The sequence below is a fragment of the Trachypithecus francoisi genome, unplaced genomic scaffold (assembly GCF_009764315.1).
Source record: "Trachypithecus francoisi isolate TF-2019V2 unplaced genomic scaffold, Tfra_2.0 Lachesis_group12, whole genome shotgun sequence".
NCBI lineage: Eukaryota > Metazoa > Chordata > Mammalia > Primates > Cercopithecidae > Trachypithecus > Trachypithecus francoisi.
Genome location: NW_022681457.1, coordinates 68,681,605 through 68,699,724, shown reverse-complemented (window position 1 = coordinate 68,699,724; position 18,120 = coordinate 68,681,605). Strand labels below are relative to the sequence as shown.

The 18,120-nt window shown below is 50.6% G+C and overlaps 2 protein-coding genes and 1 pseudogene across 2 annotated transcripts; all 3 read left to right on the top strand.

The window, feature by feature from the left end:
- The first annotated feature begins 1,874 nt into the window (after positions 1–1,874).
- LOC117093873 lies at positions 1,875–2,706 on the top strand (annotated as a pseudogene).
- A 6,084-nt stretch (positions 2,707–8,790) lies between these two features.
- LOC117093872 (interferon lambda-4-like) lies at positions 8,791–10,104 on the top strand. The gene is given in 5 exon segments (XM_033229319.1): positions 8,791–8,940; positions 9,374–9,413; positions 9,416–9,444; positions 9,778–9,852; positions 10,006–10,104. Coding segments are annotated over 5 exon segments (393 nt in total).
- Positions 10,105–12,149: 2,045 nt separating this feature from the next.
- On the top strand, positions 12,150–13,733 carry LOC117093871 (interferon lambda-2-like). Its single transcript, XM_033229317.1, has 6 exons — positions 12,150–12,214; positions 12,313–12,494; positions 12,787–12,864; positions 13,125–13,274; positions 13,380–13,463; positions 13,556–13,733. The coding sequence occupies exons 1-6, from the start codon at positions 12,205–12,207 to the stop codon at positions 13,652–13,654; spliced, it is 603 nt and encodes a 200-aa protein (XP_033085208.1). The 5' UTR covers positions 12,150–12,204; the 3' UTR covers positions 13,655–13,733.
- The last annotated feature ends 4,387 nt before the right edge of the window (positions 13,734–18,120 follow it).

Here is an 18,120-nt window from a genome sequence, read left to right as displayed (position 1 = left end):
GACTAAATACACATGCAAGAATACACAAACACACTCAATGCAAATAAAGCTGGGGATATTTGAATAAGATGGGTGGACTGTATTAATGTCAATATCTGGTTGTAGTATTGGACTAGCATTTTGTAAGATATTACCATTGGGGGAAACTGGATAAAGGGTGCACAGAATCTCTCTTTATTTTTTCTTTCTTTCTTTTTCCTTTTGAGACAGGGTCTCGCTCTGTCACCATGCTGGAGTGCAGTGGCACCATTACAGCTCACTGCAGCCTCCACCTCCCAGGCTCAAGTGATCCTCCCACCTCAGCCCCCTAAGTAGCTGGAACTACGGGTGGGTGCCACCACAACCAGCTAATTTTTATATCTTGTGTGTGGAGATGGGCTCTTGCTATGTTGCCCAGGTTGGTCTTGAACTCCTGGACTCAAACAATCCTCCTGCCTTGGCCTCCCAAAGTGTTGGGATCATCGGCATGAGCCACTGAGCCTAGCCTGAATTTTTGCTTATAACAGCATGTGAGTCTTTAATGACCTCAGTCTCAAACATTTCTGTTAAGAAAACTCAGGGGGAAAAAATAGAAATCTTCAGGAAGCAGATGACCTACTTGAATGTTTAAGCAGGGGAAAAGCGGGCAGGGTTAAGGAAGACACAAGAGGTAATGGTGCACCCAGAGGCCAGTAACAAGGGGAGCTGTTAGCACTCCTAGGCATGACAGGACAAAGACTGTGGCTGTCGATAGAGGATCACAGCCACTGTCAAACTCCAGACTTGCAGGGGGCAGCCAGCAAATAGAAGAATAAATACCCCCACCTTGCTGTCTGCCCTCCCTCAATCTCCTGTCAACACCTCCACTGGCTAAACACAACCATAAGCCAGAGGGCAGGCAAGCCTCAGAGGTACAGATCAGGAGGGGTCAGTGAACACCAGCACAGCAGCAAAGTGGCAGAGGGTAAGGACAGTGTTTTACAAAGCCATTGTCAGAAGCTCTAGAGAACAGTTTCTCCTGGTGCAGGGACTCTCACACCTGTAATCCCAGCACTTTGGGAGGCCAAGGCGGGTGGATCACTTGAGGTCAGGAGTGCCAGACCAGCGTGGCCAACATGGCAAAACCCCATCTCTACTAAAAACATAAAAATTAGCTAGGTGTGATGGTGGGTGCCTGTAATCCTAGTTACTTGGGAGGCTGAGGTAGCCGGATTGCTTGTATCCGGGATGCAGTAAGCCGAGATTTTGCCACTGAGTTCCATCCTGGGTGACACAGCGAGATTCTGTCTCAAAAAAACAAAAAGAGAAGCTCTAGAGGTTGGATTAATGTCCTTTTTTAAGAAAGTCTCACAAATGATCTACCCAACCAGCAACTGAAGAAGCAGCGAGCTACCATTTCCTTCATATCCAGTGAGTTTGTTTTGTTTTACTGTTTAGTTAGGTAGAATTCATTCTCCTTGTAAGAAATTGAAATATGGCCAGGCACAGTGACTCATGCCTGTAATCTCAGCACTTTGGGAGGCCAAGGTGGGCAGATTGCCTGAGGTCAGGAGTTCGAGACCAGCCTGGCCAACATGGTGAAACCCCACCTGTACTAAAAATACAAAAATTAGCCAGGCGTGGTGGCACACACCTGTAATCCCAGCTACTTGGGAGACTGAGGCAGGAGAATCGCTTGAACCTGGGAGGCAGAGGTTATAGTGAGTGAAGATTGTGCCACTGCACTTCAGCCTGAGCAACAGAGCAATACTCCGTCTCAAAAAAAAAAAAAAAAGAAATTAAAATATTATTGATAAATTTAAATATTTCAATGATCATCTCCTCAGTTCCCATGCACTCTCCAGTGATAAATAACTCACTATTAATCAGTTTGGGACATATCCTTGCACACTTTTTTATACATTTTTAAACATTTTATATATTATCCATATTTTAGATATTTGCATAATGCATGTATAGCTCCCTAGGAAATATGTCTGTGTGATTGTTTTAATTAGAGTTTTTACTTTGACATAATTGTGGATTCACATGCAATTGTAAGAAATAACACAAAGAGATTGGTTCTTGGGAGGCGAGGGGAGGTGGGCGCGGGTCCCAGTGGTCATGGGGTCGGCCGCCTTGGGTCTGTTGGAAGGGCAAGTGCACAGTGGTCCCGGCAGTGCCATGTTGTTCTGCAGCTTCTTCAGGGGCGAGGTTTTCCAGAATCACTTTGAACCAGGCGTCTATATCTGTGCCAAGTGTGGCTATGAGCTGTTCCCCGGCCGCTCAAAGTACGCATACTCATTCCCCTGACCGGCATTCACCAAGATCATCCACTCTGACAGCGTGGCCAAGCGCCCAGAGCGTAATCGTCCTGAAGTCTTGAAGGTGTCCTGTGGCAAGTGTGGCAATGCATTGAGCCACGAGTCCCTGAACCATGGCCCCAAGCTGTAGCAGTCCCGATTCTGAATGAATATTCAGCAGCTCGCTGAAGTTTGTCCCTAAAGGCAAAGAAACTTCTGCTTCCAAGGGGCACTAGGCGGGCAGCCCACATCCACCCCAGATGGCCACGGCACTAAGGCCACACGCTGGCCATTCTACCATGGAATTATAGCCCTGGACATTGAGACAGGAAGGCAGGGCACAATGGCTGAAACATCAAGAAGGCTCCCAAGGCCCCAGCTCTGAACAAGATCTTGTTTCTTGGAAAAGTCACTTATTTGCTGATGGTTCCTGCCTTCTGGTTCCTGGGCCGTGCGGCCACACTGTCAGCTGACTCAGCCTCCTGCTCACTCGATAAGGCATCTCAGGGGTGTGGTCTGGGTGCAGTTGGTCTTTGAATGATGTTACGCCCCAACCTTCGACCTTTTCTTCCTGGTCCTGCCTCTGGACTCACCCCTGTGAAGCCCAATTCCAAGACAGACTCTCATCCTCACCAAAGCTTAGGCCCACATCTCCCAGGCTGCTTACGAGACAGAATGAAAATGGAGGCTGCCCCTGACAGCTGCCCCGGCTCTGGTCGCCACATGATCCGCTGTGTCCAGGCCAGCCAGGTGATGATGGTCCATGACCCACCAGGAAAGTAGGCTCTTGTCCAAGAGGGGAGAAACCTAACCATTTCACAACCTGTGCAGAAGTAGCTTGGCTCACTCGGGCTTAGGAAAGTGACTGTCGCTTCATTACTTTACCCAGCATGGGGCTGGGGGCCTGCAGTTCACCTGCAGAGAGGTCCCCAAGATGTAACTGTGTCTTACTGTACATGCTCGGAGGTCTTCCCATAGAGGAAGGTGGGTGATGCTGAAATCACCCCCCTGCCCATCTTAAGCATTTTAAGTAATTACTTTCTGGAGTAATCAGGCGAAAATCAATAAACAAATGAAACGTGCAAAAAAAAAAAAAAAAATGCAAAGAGATACCGTGTACCCTTTACCCAGTTTCCCCCAATGGTAACATCTTGCAAAAACCATGGTACTATATCACATACAGAATATTGACACTGTGTTAGTCCCTTCTCATACTGCTATAAAGATGCTACATGAGACTGGGTAATTTGTAAAGGAAAGAGGTTTAATTGACTCGCAGTTCTGCATAGTTGGGGAGGCCTCAGGAAATTTACAATGATGACGGAAGGGAAAGCAGGCACCTCTTACATTGTGGCAGGAGAGAGAGACAGTGAAAGAAGGAGGAACTTCCAAATACTTAAAACACCATCAGATCTTGTGAGAACTCACTCACTATCACAAGAACAGCATGGGAGAACCACCCGCATGATCAGATCCAATCACTTCCCACCAGGTCTCTCCCTCAACACCTGGGGATTACAATTCAAGAGAGATTTAGGTGGGCACCCAAAGCCTAACCATATCACACTGATACAGACAAGATACAAAACACTCCATACCACAAGATCCCTTGTGTTGCCCTTTCAATAGCCACATCCACTCTTCTCCCATCTGACCCCTTCCTTAACCTCTGGCAACCACTAATCCGCTCTCCATTTCTCTAATTTTGTCATTTCAAGAATGTTGGAATGGAAACATACCAGCCTGGCCAACAAAGTGAGACTGCATCTTTGGGGAATAAAAGAAAATTAGCCGGGCCTGGTGGCACGCGCCTACTACAGGTAGCTTGTGTCCTAGCTACTTGGGAGGCTGGGGTGGGAGCATGGCTTGAGCCTGGGAGATGGAGGCTGCAGTGAGCGGCAATTGTGCCACTACTATGCTCCAGCTTGGGCTACAGAGTGAGACCATGTCCAAAAAAAACAAAAACAGCAATCTCTGTTCTGCAAAAGACACTGTTGAGGGAATGAAAAATCTACCACCCTACCAATTGGGGACTGGTTATTAAATGATCCTGCTGGAATGGAAACTCTAATAGTGGTGTGGGGGTGGGGGATGTCTTCCATTTGCCCCTCCTTATCTACTGTCCCTGCTTCTCCACCTTACTCTGGGCCCCAGGCAGAGGGGAGAGGAGGTCAGGTGTTTGTTCCCCAGGGCTCCTCCCTGCGCTGGGCCACCACTATTCGTCTGTTTCCTCCACGAATGTAAGTTACTCTCTCCTCCCCAAGTCAGGCAACCACATGCACACCCTCAACACTCTCCCCTTCCTTCAGGCCTGTGGATGAGGCCCCTTACCCGTGCTGGCCCCAGGAGCTTGCACTAGCTCTCGTCATTTGCCTTTACTATCCAATCGCTTTATAAAGGCTTCTGGTATCAACCCCACCTCAAATTATCCTAAATTGACGGGGCCATCTGTTTCCTGCTGGGCCCTAACTGATACACTATAATTAAAGATGTGGGAGAATGCAAATGAGAGATAATGGTAAGACATAAAAAGCCAGCTACCAAACTGTATACAGCATGGTTCCAATTTGGGTGAAATTGCTCACAGAAAGGAAAACAAAAGGAGGAACAGTGACAAATTGTTAAAAAATATTTACCTCCAGGAGGTGAAATACAAGACTTACTTTAACTCTCCAAGTTGTATGTTTTGTATTGATGGAATCTTTTACAAGGAACAAGTGTCACTTTGGTAGTCAGAAAACATATGCACAAATAAACACATGGAAAATTCCTATGTATCGGGACAAATTGTTCCAGAAGTGGGATGAGGGATGAGAGGAGGATGGTGCAGTTATAGGTGATGCTTTTTCTCTTTTATGCTTTTGGGTACTTTTCAAGCTTTATCCACTGAACATACATGGCTAATTTTATCAGAAAAAGAAGTAGATTTTATGTTTAAACTAACAAAAAGAGATTGATTGAGACAGACAGAGAGACCCGGGTCAGGATACTTGTTGGAAAAAATGAATAAGAAAGATGGAGTCACACAAAGCCAGAGACAGGAATAGAGCGAGAGAGAAAGAGACAGAAAGCAAGACATAGGAGGAGACGCTGAAAAAGATAAGTAAGGGCAGTTATGGCATAGAGAATAAGCTTTGAAACTGGGCAGTGTGTGGGTTGAAGCCCCACCTCTGCCATTTATTAGCTGTGTATCTTGGAACAGTTCCTTTACTTTACTGGGCCTCAGTTTTCCACCTGTAAAATAAGGTAATAGAACCTCCCTTTTGTGTCTTTTTTATTTTTTGAGATGGCGTTTCACTCTTGTTGCCCAGGCTGGAGTGAGATGGTACGATCTCGGCTCACTGCAACCTCCGCCTCCCGGGTTCAAGTGAGTCTCCTGCCTCAGCCTCCTGAGTAGCTGGGATTACAGGCATGCACCATCATGCCTGGCTAATTTTGTATTTTTAATAGAGATGGGGTTTCTCCATGTTGGTCAGGCTGGTCTCGAACTCCCGACCTCAGGTGATCTGCCCGCCTCGGCCTCCCAAAGTGCTGGGATTACAGGCATGAGCAACTGTGCCTGGCTTGTGTCTTTTTTTTTTTTTTTTGAGACAGTCTCTCACTCTGTTGCCCAGGCTGGAGTGCAGTGGCACAGTCACAGCTCACTGCAGCCTCAACCTCCCAGACTCAAGACATCCTTTCATCTCAGCTGCATGAGTAGCTGGGACTACAGGTGGGTGCCACTGTCAGAGGCATTTGAACCAGAGCGACTCCATCTTGAGTGAGGGCTAGGAAAAATGAGGCTGGGACCTGCTGAGCTGCATTTCCAGGAAGTCAGGCATTCCTAGCCTCTAGATGTTTACTGTTAAGGGAACAGATTGATAATGTTTACTAAACGTTAGACTCAGGAATGTCCTGAAATCCCGTTATCTTGAGAACAGAAGCATTCCTCATTTTGCTTTAAAGATAGTAATATCGGTTCTTGCAAAATATGGTAATTAAAATATTGAATCCTTTATCACAAACCCTTGCAGCAGAGCACATCGCCCCAAGATATTTTTTGTTATTCTATATATAAACAAGCATTATACCTAGGGTGGGCCCATTCCTCTTATTTTCAGGAACACCCTGCTTTATCTATGGAGTAACTATTCCTTCACCACTTTGCTTTTTTTTCCTAGCTCTGTTGCCCAGGCTGGAGTGCAGTGGCATTGCAATCTTGGCTCACTGCAACCTCCGCTTCCTGGGTTCAAGCAATTCTCCTCCCTCAGCCTTCCGAGTAGCTAGAACTACAGGTGTGCACCACCACACCCGGCTAATTTTCTTGAATTTCTAGTAGAGACAGGGTTTTGCCATGTTGGTCAGGCTGGTATTGAACTCCTGACCTCAAGTGATTCACCTGCCTCGACCTCCCAAAGTGCTGGGATTACAGGTGTGAGCCACTGCGCCCAGGCACCACTTTACTTTTTAAAGTAAACTTGCTTTTGCTTTGCACTGTGGACTCGCCCCAAATTCTTTCTTGCACAAGATCTAAGAACCCTCTGTTGGGGTCTGGATTGGGACCCTTTTCCAGTAACACCACCATGCCCAGCGAATTTTTTAATCCCTTTTTTAGAGACAGGGTCTCACTATGTTGCTCAGACCGGTCTCAAACTCCTGGGCTCAAGCAATCCTCCTTCCTCAGCCTCCCAAAGTACTGGGATTACAGGCCTGAGCCACTGTGCCCAGTTTTGTGTCATTTTTGACAATGAAACTGTCACCTGTAAATGGAGTTGTTTCCTTGCTCTCCATTGGTTGCAAAGAAAGAACACCCAATTGGAAACAAAAAGGCAAATAGATTTTATTCCTGGCTAGGATGGGGAAGGAGAGAACTCTTGCTCTAAAGACACCTTATCGCTGGGTGCGCTCATGCCTGTACTCACATCACTTTGGGAGGTCAAGGTGGGCAGATAACCTGAAGTCAGGAGTTTGAGGCCAGCCTGGCCAACATGGTGAAACCCCATCTCTGCTAAAACTACAAAAAACTAACAAGGCATGGTGGCACGTGCCTGTAATCCCAGCTACTCAGGAGGCTGAGACAGGAGAATCCCTTGAACCCAGGAGGTGGAGGTTGCAGTGAACCGAGATTGTGCCACTGCACTCCAGCTTGGGCAACAAGAGTGAAACTCCATCTCAAAACAAACAAACAAACAAACACCTTATCGCCCAGCGGTGGGGAGCTGGGAAATTTTAAGGAGTTAGCTATGGGGTGGGATGATATGTAAGCTTGTGCAGGGAGCAACTCCAGACGCAGGTCGGATCATAAGCATGCCTCTTCATATGATGTATGTTCAGCAAATGGTGAGCATATTTTCCTCCATGGGTAGGGAGTTTAGCATGATAATTATATATTAATGATCTAAAGGTAACCATGGGTCACTGTGTCTGGTTTGCACTTGTTTTGCCTCAGCCTTATCTTCCTCCAGTAATAAGCAAAGGAAGCATCCTGAAGATCCTGTGGCCTTTTGGGCCATCTGCAGTTCTTTTAAGCAATGCACCTATAGATAAAGAGACTAGAAAAAAACGGTTTAAGAAAATAATGAGGCCAGGTGCAATCCAGGATTACACCTGCAGGCCAGGTGTAATCCAAGCATTTTGGGAGGCTGAGGCAGGCAGATGGCTTGAGTTCAGGAGTTAGAGACCAACCTGGGCAACATGGTGAAACCAGGTTTCTACAAAAAATGGTGGTGGCGCCCACCGGTAGTCCTAGCTACTTTGGAGAATGAGGTGGAGGATTGCTCGAGCCTGGGAGGTTGAGGCTGCAGTGAGCTGTGACTGCACCACTACTGCAGCCTGGGCAACAAAGCCAGACCCTGTCTCTAAACTAAAATAAATAAAATAAGCGTTCTCTTTCTCAGCTACACCTCCAGGGCTGCCCTGGTACAAAAATGAGATGATATGTCTGTGTCAGTTACATAGAAGAGGGCCTGATGCATAGTCAACACTACACAAGGGCTGGTTGTGATTGCAGAACAAAGATGAGGACAACCAAGGTGAAGCAAAGAAAGAGGAAACAGACAGTAGAAACAGGGACAGAGACAATTTGGAAACCGAGTGTTGGAGGGCAGCCATCCCGGGCACAGGCCAACCTTGGGTTGAAGTCCTCACACCCTACTGGGATCCCAGAGGCCTGGGGCCAGCTCTGATGTTGGGAAAGCTTGCCCTGGACAGGAAAGCCCGGCTGCAAACCCCATTCTCAGCTCTGCACATAAAAGCCAGCATGGACCATCGAGGCACTGTTGCCCAAGTGGAGACTGCTCTGGACACCTCCCAGGGGACAGTGGACGGCAGCACCTGCTGCAGCACGAGGCACAGAGGGTGCACTGCAGAGAGGAGTGAGGGCAGAGGCCAAGGCGAGGAGGGGGCCGGCTCCCGCTCTCTCCCACTGTGTGTGCTGCGCCTTCAGGCTGAGCATCGCCTCCCCTGCGAGCCTAACCCAAGGCGGGGGTCTGGACGCGCGGGACCCTCTCTTTGGCTTCCCTGACGTCTCTCGCCTGCTGCAGAAGCAGAGATGCGGCCGAGTGTCCGGGCCGCGGTGGCCGCCGGGCTGTGGGTCCTGTGCACGGTGGTCACAGCGGCCCCCCGGCGCTGCCTGCTCTCACACTACCGCTCGCTGGAGCCCCGGACGCTGGCGGCGGCCAAGGCGCTGAGGGACCGCTACGTAAGTCACCGCCCAGCCCCTGCCCCACCTGGGACTCTGGCCCAACCGGGTTCCCATACACCCGTCCCTGTCCCCAGGGGTCTTGCGTCCTAGCGCTCAGCAGGCGCCTCTCGTATGTCAGCACCCGCAATTCCCACCACGAGACCCCCGCAGTCCCCGTCGTCAGCGCGAACGCAGGCTCAGGGTCAGTCACAGAAGGGCGCCCTGCCGGGCGGACTCGGCTCCCGGTCAGGGCGCAGGGCTTTGCCAGGGGAGCGCGGGGTGCAATTCAGCCTCCGTTCACGCATTCGGGGAGCTCCCTGGTTCAGTATACGTCAGACACGACCTTACGCGGCCAGTCCCCAACCATGTCCAGGAATCCCAGACCGTGCAGAGGTTAGGAGCCCTGGCGAGGGGCTCCAGCCATACGCGATAAGCGCCGCTTGTTCCGCAGGAGGAAGAGTCGCTGAGCTGGGGGCGGCGCAACTGTTCCTTCGCCCCAGGAGGGATCCCCCGCGGCCGTCGGTGATGCCCGGAAGCGGGCGGGGGAGGCACGGCCCGGGAGCGATCCCTCTAACGCCGGCTCGGCTCCGCCACGTGGCCAGGAGCATCGCGGACGCCCAGGCCGCGCCCCGCCGCCCCTCGCCCTCGCCAGCTTCTCTACATCCTCAGGCCCACAGCGTGCCCCAGCGCTTTGCGAATCTGTCCTGCTTAGCGGAAAAACCGATCCAGAGCCGATTTGGGTCCTCTGGGTGTCCTCAAATCCGGGCTCGGGTCTGCGGCTGGGAGGGTCACGGGCAGATGCAGAAGGGGGCTTCGTCCTTCGCCTTTTCCATTTGCCTCATGTCCCACCTCCAGCTCGAGCTGGCACGGCCAGGCTCCTCCAGGAAGGTCCCCGGGGCCCCGAGGAGGCGTCACAAACCGCGGAGAGCTGTGAGTGCAGCAGGCAATACAGGGTTAGCCTGCAGGGAGGACCGGGCGAGGCTGACAAGGACGGGACTGAGGCTGGGAGCAGCGTGACTGGTAGGGGCTTCTCGGGAGGGAAGAGCTTGGCTTAGCCCCGCTGCGCTCCCTCCTGGGCTCCAGGACTCACCTCGGTGTCGCGAAGTCAGCGTGGTCTTCAACCTCCTGCGCCTGCTCACGTGGGAGCTCCGACTGGCTGCGCACTCTGGGCCTTGCCTCTGACCCCGCCCCGTCCGGCACCACCGAAACCTCCACGCCATTGGCTGCCGAAAGCGGCTCCTGTCGCCCATTGGAGTGACTAGACAAGGCTCTCAGCCAATGGGTGCTGAGGCACGAGAACTTCTTTGCAACTTTGGGCCTGACTTGGGTCCACTGTCTCAGATACAACATGAGTAGGTCCTTCTACAGGGAAGAGAGTGCAGTTCTCCACGAAGCAGCGATATTTCCTCGGAGTATATTGTAAGACCCTCCAAGGGTTGCTATGACTGAAAGAGACTTGAGGTCTGGAAACTGTCGCTGACCCCAGGCAACAGGGACCAGTTCCTCCTTGTGTGGTTACCAGGACACCACCAACACCAGGTCCTAACCCCGGATTTGTAGCCCCACAGCCATCTTTGAGATTCTGTGAATCCGTGAGTGTTGGATCAGGCATCTAAGGGACACCAACCCATGAGGGATTTGGTAGTGAAAGGCCCAAGAGTCCTTAACTGACTGTGGTTCTTTGGATTCCATAATGTGTGTTGTTTGTATTTGTGAAATTCCTGTGTATTTGCTTTTCTGTCTCCTGGTTTAAATTTACTGCCAGTTATTAAAGAGCGTTTTGATTGCATTGATTGTTTTCCGTATGATGACTGTGAGGTGCACCTTACTGCAAAAAAAGAGGCTGAGCCAGGGACTCAGGTGGCCTGAGTTTCAGTTCTGACCCTGCCAGTTAATTACGGTGTAATTCAGGGCAAATTACTTTTCTGAGCCTGTATTTCCTCACCTGTAGGATGGGTTAGTATACTTGCCTTGTGGAGGAGTAGTGTACATTGAGATCACGTTTTAAACTGTCCAGCTCAAGTACTGGTATGGCCTTAATGAGTGGATTCCACTAAATAATCCCTCACATAAATAGAAAAACAATTGTGCTGCTAATTTTTTTCTCCAAATCTGTGCATTAGCACTCTGTGTTGCTGAAAGCACCCCTCCTTGCCAAGGTCACATGACTAGTGAGGGTCAGAACCAGGTTTGAACCCCAGACCCTTCAGCTCTAAGACCCATGCTCTTGATCACTGCCTGAACATCCCTAAGAAAAACAGCACCCATGTGGTGTCCTTCAAGTCCTCCATTACACCTCAATTCTTGAGCAGAGCCTCGTATTCCTGAGTCCTTCCTTGCCTGGCAATTAAGAAATATTGGCCTCTGGGTGTGGTGGCTTACCCTTGAAATCCCAGCAATTTGGGAGGCAGAGACAGAGAGATCACTTGACATCAGGAATTCGAGACCAGCCTTGCCAACATGGTGAAACGCCATCTCTACCAAACATATAAAAATTAGCTGGGAATGTTGGCACAAATCTGTAATCTCAGCTACTTGGGAGGCTGAGGCAGGAGAATTGCTTGAACCCAGGAGGCGGAGGTTGCAGTTAGCCAAGAGTTTGCACTACACTCCAGTCTGGGTGATCAAACAACATCCTGTTTAAAATATATATATATATGTATATATATATACATACATACACACACACACACACATACACACACACACAACGCCAGGAGTGGTGGCTCAGGCCTGTAATCTCAGCACTTTAATAGGCTGGATGAGGAGGATTGCTTGAGCCCAGGAGTTTGAGGCTGCAGTGAGCTATGATCATGCCATTGCACTCCAGTGACAGAGTGAGACCCTGTCTTAAACTACACCAACAAGAGCAGAGCAGGTGGGATCCTCTTGGGAACACACCTTCCTGTAGGTAATCCCTGAGTCTCCATCAGTTTCTCTTTCCCTACAGCTGCTCACCTGGCTCACTGGCCCTGCCCTGCTCTGGGCTTTCCCAGCCTGGGGCTCCCCTGGTGGCCGATGTCTTACCTGAGGTTGTGTTTTCACTTTTCCCACATCAGCTGGGACTGCCCTTCTGTCAGGGATAAAAGCCGCCCCATGGAGCTCAGGCAGGAGTTACATCTCAGACAGAGCTCAAAACTGACAGAAAGAGTCGAGGTCAGGACACAGTCTGAGATCCAGAAGAGCAGACGGAAAAGAACAGAGACTCCAAACAAGACCCAAACGGACCCCGGGTGACGGCCTCAGAGTGTTTCTTCTGCTGACAAAGACCAGAGATCAGGAATGAAACTAGGTGAGTCCCACATCTCTGTCCGTGCTCAGCTCCTGCAGCCCCTGCCCTCAGGGGGCAGCCTCTCCATCCCCTCAGCTCCCTTTCTCTCTGTGACACAGACATGACCGGGGGCTGCATGCCAGTGCTGGTGCTGATGGCCACAGTGCTGACCGTGACTGGAGCAGTTCCTGTCACCAGGCTCGGCGGGGCTCTCCCAGATGCAAGGGGCTGCCACATAGCCCAGTTCAAGTCCCTGTCTCCACAGGAGCTGCAGGCCTTTAAGAGGGCCAAAGATGCCTTAGTGAGTCTCCCCCTGCCCTCTTGCCATGGGCTAGCCTCAACCCCCACTCCAAGGGTCACCATGCTTTCCTACTCCCAGCTTCCTTCACTGGGCTAGCCTCCACCCTCCCTGCAGTGGGCTATCTCATGCTCCTACTGCAGGGATTGACTCATGTTTTCCTGTAGAAGAGGGTCCTCTACCATCCTCCTAGCAGTTAACCTCCCCATCCTGTTGTCAGCCATCCTCCAAGCCCACCAGAGTGGTCTAACCTCCAACCCTCCTGCTGGGGCTAACCTGTGCCTTTGCTGTCTAGGAAGAGTCGCTTCTGCTGAAGGACTGCAGGTCCGGCTCCCGCCTCTTCCTCAGGACCTGGGACCTGAGGCAGCTGCAGGTGAGAGGGGGAGTCAGGCCCATGCCGGCCCTCCCGACCTCGCTCACCTGGCTCTGTAGTGGCCCCTTCACCTTCTCCTTCTCCCTGGTCTCTCTCGCTCCTCTCCCCACCCCTGCTCCCCCTTCCCTCTGCTCCCACCTGACTACACTGGCTGTGCCCTCTCCCCTGTGCCTGTCACCTTCACTTGTTCCTCTCTATCCTCCTCCCCCACCTGTTCCCCTCACCTGCCCCCTCACCTGTTCTTTCTTACCTCTCCCCAGGTGAGGGAGCGCCCCGTGGCTTTGGAGGCTGAGCTGGCCCTGACGCTGAAGGTTCTGGAGGCCGCCGCAGATGCTGACTCGGCCCTGGTGGATGTCTTGGACCAGCCCCTTCACACCCTGCACCACATCCTCTCCCAGCTCCGGGCCTGTGTGAGTCCTCGGGGTCCGGGCAACCAGGTCTGTGGGCTCTGAGCAGCGTCCTTCCCCTGTGGTGGCCCAGGCCCTGCCTCACACACGGCTCTCCTCTGCCCACAGATCCAGCCTCAGCCGACGGCAGGGCCCAGGCCCCGGGGCCGCCTCCACCACTGGCTGCACCGGCTCCAGGAGGCCCCAGAAAAGGTGAGTGACCCGGGAGAGAGGGACTGGGGTCTGGGGAGCCACTAGGAGCCCAGACCCTGGACAGCCCCTGACCCATCCCCTCCTCCCTACAGGAGTCCCCTGGCTGCCTCGAGGCCTCTGTCACCTTCAACCTCTTCCGCCTCCTCACGCGGGACCTGAAATGTGTCGCCAGCGGGGACCTGTGTGTTTGACTCTCCCACCGGTCATGCAAGCTGAGATTTTATTTATCAATTAACCGCTTGTCTTAATTTATTGCCACCCAATCGCTATTTATGTATTTGTGTGTGTAAACCCAACTCACCTCCAGGAAAATGTTATTTTTCTACGTTTTATAACCCTTGTTGAAATAAACAATGAGGAAAAGACACCCATGACGTGGGACGGTGTGTGTGTGTGTTGGTGTGTATTTCCTTTGCGTTGCTGCCATAAGAAATTACCCTAAAAGTAGCGTCTAGAACAGCAGGTTCGTTGAGGCTGTGCTGTCCACTGGGGTCCCCAGGCCCCCATGTCACTATCGAGTACCTGGAATGCAAGTGGTGCAACCTCATTTTGTCAGTGAGTATAAAACATACCCCAGAATTTGAAGATTTACTATAAGAAAAAAATGTAAAACAGCTTAATTATAATTTGTATATTCATTAGATGTTGAAATGATAGCACTTTGGATGTATTGGGTGAAATGAAGCATCTTTAAAATTAATTTAGAGCCTGGATGCGGTTGCTCAAGCCTGTAATCGCAGCACTTTGGGTGGCTAAGGTAGAAGGATTACTTGAGCCCAGACCAGCCTGGGCAACATAGCAAGATACTGTCTGTGCAAAAAATTAAAGAATTGGCTGGGCGTGGTGGTGCAAGCCCACAATCCCAGCTACTTGCAGAAGCTGAGATGGGAGGATTGCTTGAGGTCAGAAGTTCACGACCAGCCTGAGCAACATAGCAAGATCCTGTCTCTTGTGTGATCACATGTCACTGCAGCCTCAAACTCCTGGGCTCAAGTGATTCTCTCTCTTCAGCACCTTCCTCCACCCACCCCAGCCCCTCCTGGAACTGGAATTACAGGCTTGAGCCACTGGGTCCAGCCCATTCTCTTTCCAAGAAGCCCCTGAATCGTATAAGCAAACATGAGGTCTCACTAACCCTGGATTAGCCCCCACAAATGAGGAGGACAACTTGGATCAGGGATCCCTGCTGAGTAGAGTTGGCCGAGCTGCTGGAACAAAGAGTCCCCCAAATACAGTGACCGTGGATTACAAACCACAGAGTGTCATTCTCCACCAGCTCCTCCTCCCAAGGTGAGCGCTCCCCTGGTAGCATGGCCCCACCCAGTCATCCAGGGGCCCTGGTTCCTGGCAGTTCTGTGCTCCACAGTCCCCGGGGCAGGGCTCCCTCACCATCTTCACCCACCGGACCTCACGGCAGCCTTGAAAAGCCTACGGACCCTTCTCAGAATGAAAGAACACGCGCAGGACAAAGGAATCCAACTCTGATTGTAATACAGTGATCAAAATATTTTTTCACACTGTGACATGGCAATTCATGTGCTTCTTCATTAATGCATTAAGTAAAAAATCACCCGTGGCAGCTTTAATAACCACTGTGACTTGGAAGCAGAGATGAGCATAAATGATATTTCAAGGTGCCTGCTGGAAGATAACGTGATAGGAAATGTCTGTGATTTCTTTTGGTGACAAAGTCACAAGTTCTGCTAACACTGTTGTGGTGTGTTGCCTGCATTTGTAATGGATTTGTGCTAGACAGAAGCCTGTCCCCAGAGTGTTCCTGATCCCTGGACCTGGGAATACGTTATGTTCCATGGCACGAGGGACTCTGCAGATGTAAGTGAAGAGTTTTGGATGGGGATGTTATCCTGGGTTGACCACCTGGACCCAATATTGTCACAAAAGTCCTTCTAAGAAGGAGCCAGGGGGTCCGCATCATTAGCAGGAGATGTGACCACAGAAGCAGGAGGTTGGAGAGATGTCAGGAAGGGAACCGGGGTCAAGGGATGCCGAACACCCCCAGAAGCTGAGAAAGACAAGGAAAGAGATATCCCCTGCAGCTTCCAGAAGAAACCAGCCCTGCTCTCACCTTGACCATCAGAACTGTAGGAATAGAAATGTGCCTGTGTTTTGTTTTGTTCTTTTTGTTCAGGTAATTTAATATTTTTTTAAATTGTGGGAAACACATAAAATGTGCCATCTTATCCCTTTTAAAAAACATTGTTCAGTAGTGTAATTTTATTATTTATTTATTCTATTTTTATTTTTATTTTTTTGAGACAGGATCTTGCCCTGTCACCCAGGCTAGAGGGCACTGGCATGATCATAGCTCTTTGCAGCCTCGACCTCCTGGGCTCAAGTGATCCTCCCACCTCAGCCTCCTGAGTAGCTGAGATTATAGGTGCGTGCCATTAGCCAGCCAGACGCCTGGCTAATTATTGTATTTTTAGTAGAGATGGGGTTTTGCCATGTTGGCCAGGTTGGTCTCAAACTCCTGACCTCAAGTGATGTGTCCCCACCTTGGCCTCCCAAAGTGCTAGGATTACAGGTGTGAGCCACCTCACCTGGCCCTAGTAGTGTTTGCTATATTGTTCTGCAAGCAATCTCCAGAACTCTCTTCATCTTACAAAACTGAATCTCTACACCCATTAAACAACAACTCTCTATTAACCCCTCCCGCTGCCCTGGCAAATATTTAGACACGTCTGTTTCTATGAATTTGACTCCTCTTGGCACCTCATGTAGGGGGAATCATACAGCATTTGTTCTTTTGAGACTGGCTTATTTCACTGACATAATGTCTTCAAACTTCCTTCCTTCCTCTCACTCTGTCTCTCTCTCTTTTTTTTTTTTGAGACAGAGTTTTTCTCTTGTTGCCCAAGCTGGAGTGTAGTGGTGCGATCTCTACTCACTGCAACCTCCACCTCCTGGGTTCAAGTGATTCTCCTGCCTCAGCCTCCCAAGTACCTGGGATTATAGGCGCCCACCACCACGCCCAGCTAATTTTTTGTATTTTTAGTAGAAACAGGGTTTCACCATGTTAGCCAGGCTGGTCTCGAACTCCTGACCTCAGGTGATCCGCTGGCCTTGGCCTCCCAAAGTGCTGGGATTACAGGCGTCACCATGCCCGGACTCAATCTCTCTGTCTTTAAGTTTAGAGACAGGGTCTTGCTCTGCCCCCAGGCCAGGGTATTGTCGTGCAATGGGCTCACTGCCCTCAAATTCCTTGGCTCAAGTGATCCTGCTGCCTCAGCCTCCTGAGTAGCCGGCACTACAAGTGCGTACCACCATGTCTGGCTAATTTTTTAATATTTTATAGAGATGAGGCCTCAGTATGCTGCCCAGATTGATCTGGAACTCCCGGATTCAAGCAATCCAACTGCTCCAGCTTCGCAAAGTGCTGGAATTACAGGTGGGAGCCACTGCACCCGGCCAGAATTTTCTTCCTTTTGAAGGCTGAATCATAATCCATTATATGTGTAGACTATATTTTGTGCATCCATTTATCCATCCCTGGAAAGTGTGAGTTGTTTTACACCACTGAGTTCGGGGTCATTTTTTACAGCAGGTGTAAGAAACTAATACATTCAGGAAATACCAAATTTCAGACAGAGGTTAGTGAGAATACACATGATTTTTCTGCCCTTCCAAATCCACAGGCCCAGGAATTCTTCTGACAGGTTAGAAGACCTGCCCTGGAGATCGTTCTCACCTGCGCAGCAGGATTCGGCTCTCAGACATGTCCAGTTTTTCAGTGGTGACAATAGGACACAGAGCAGGGACCACTCACCCTGTGTTTTAAGGCCTAGATCCTGGTGAGGGGTTAGTCACATGGTCACCCCTAGCACGCAGGATGCTAGAGAATGTAGTCTTGGGTTTGGTGCCAATACTAGTCTCCATGTCTAATAAGGCTGAGGATGGACGGGCAAGAGGGTTTCGGAGCACACATGCACATGGCAAGGTCAGCCCCAGGTTTCCTCAAGGGACTTCCTGGATGGGCAGAAGTCAGGTGACCAAGGACTCAGAAAAGTATCTTCAAGGAACTCAGTACCTCTGGTCAGCACGGTAGCTCACGCCTGTAATCCCGGCACTTTGTGAGGCTGAGGTGGGAGGGTCACCTGAGGTCAGGAGTTTGAGACCAGCATGGCCAACATGGTAAATTGAAGTCCAGAGCAGGGCAGGGCCAGGTGACGCAGCTGCCCCCAGGGAAAGAGAAAGTGACACGCGTCCATGCCGGGGTCTGTGTTTGCTTACAGGAAAATACATCTCTACTAAAAATACAAAAATTAGCTGGGCGTGGTGGCAGATGCCTCTATGAAAATACACATGGAGGCCGGGCGTGGTGGCTCAAGCCTGTAATCCCAGCACTTTGGGAGGCCGAGACGGGCGGATCACGAGGTCAGGAGATCGAGACCATCCTGGCTAACACAGTGAAACCCCGTCTCTGCTAAAAAAGACAAAAAACTAGCCGGGCGAGGTGGCGGTGCCTGTAGTCCCAGCTACCCGGGAGGCTGAGGCAGGAGAATGGCGTGAACCCGGCAGGCGGAGCTTGCAGTGAGCTAAGATCCGGCCACAGCACTCCAGCCTGGGTGACAGAGCGAGACTCCGTCTCAAAAAAAAAAAAAAAAAAAAGAAAATACACATGGTTTTCCCTGCCCTT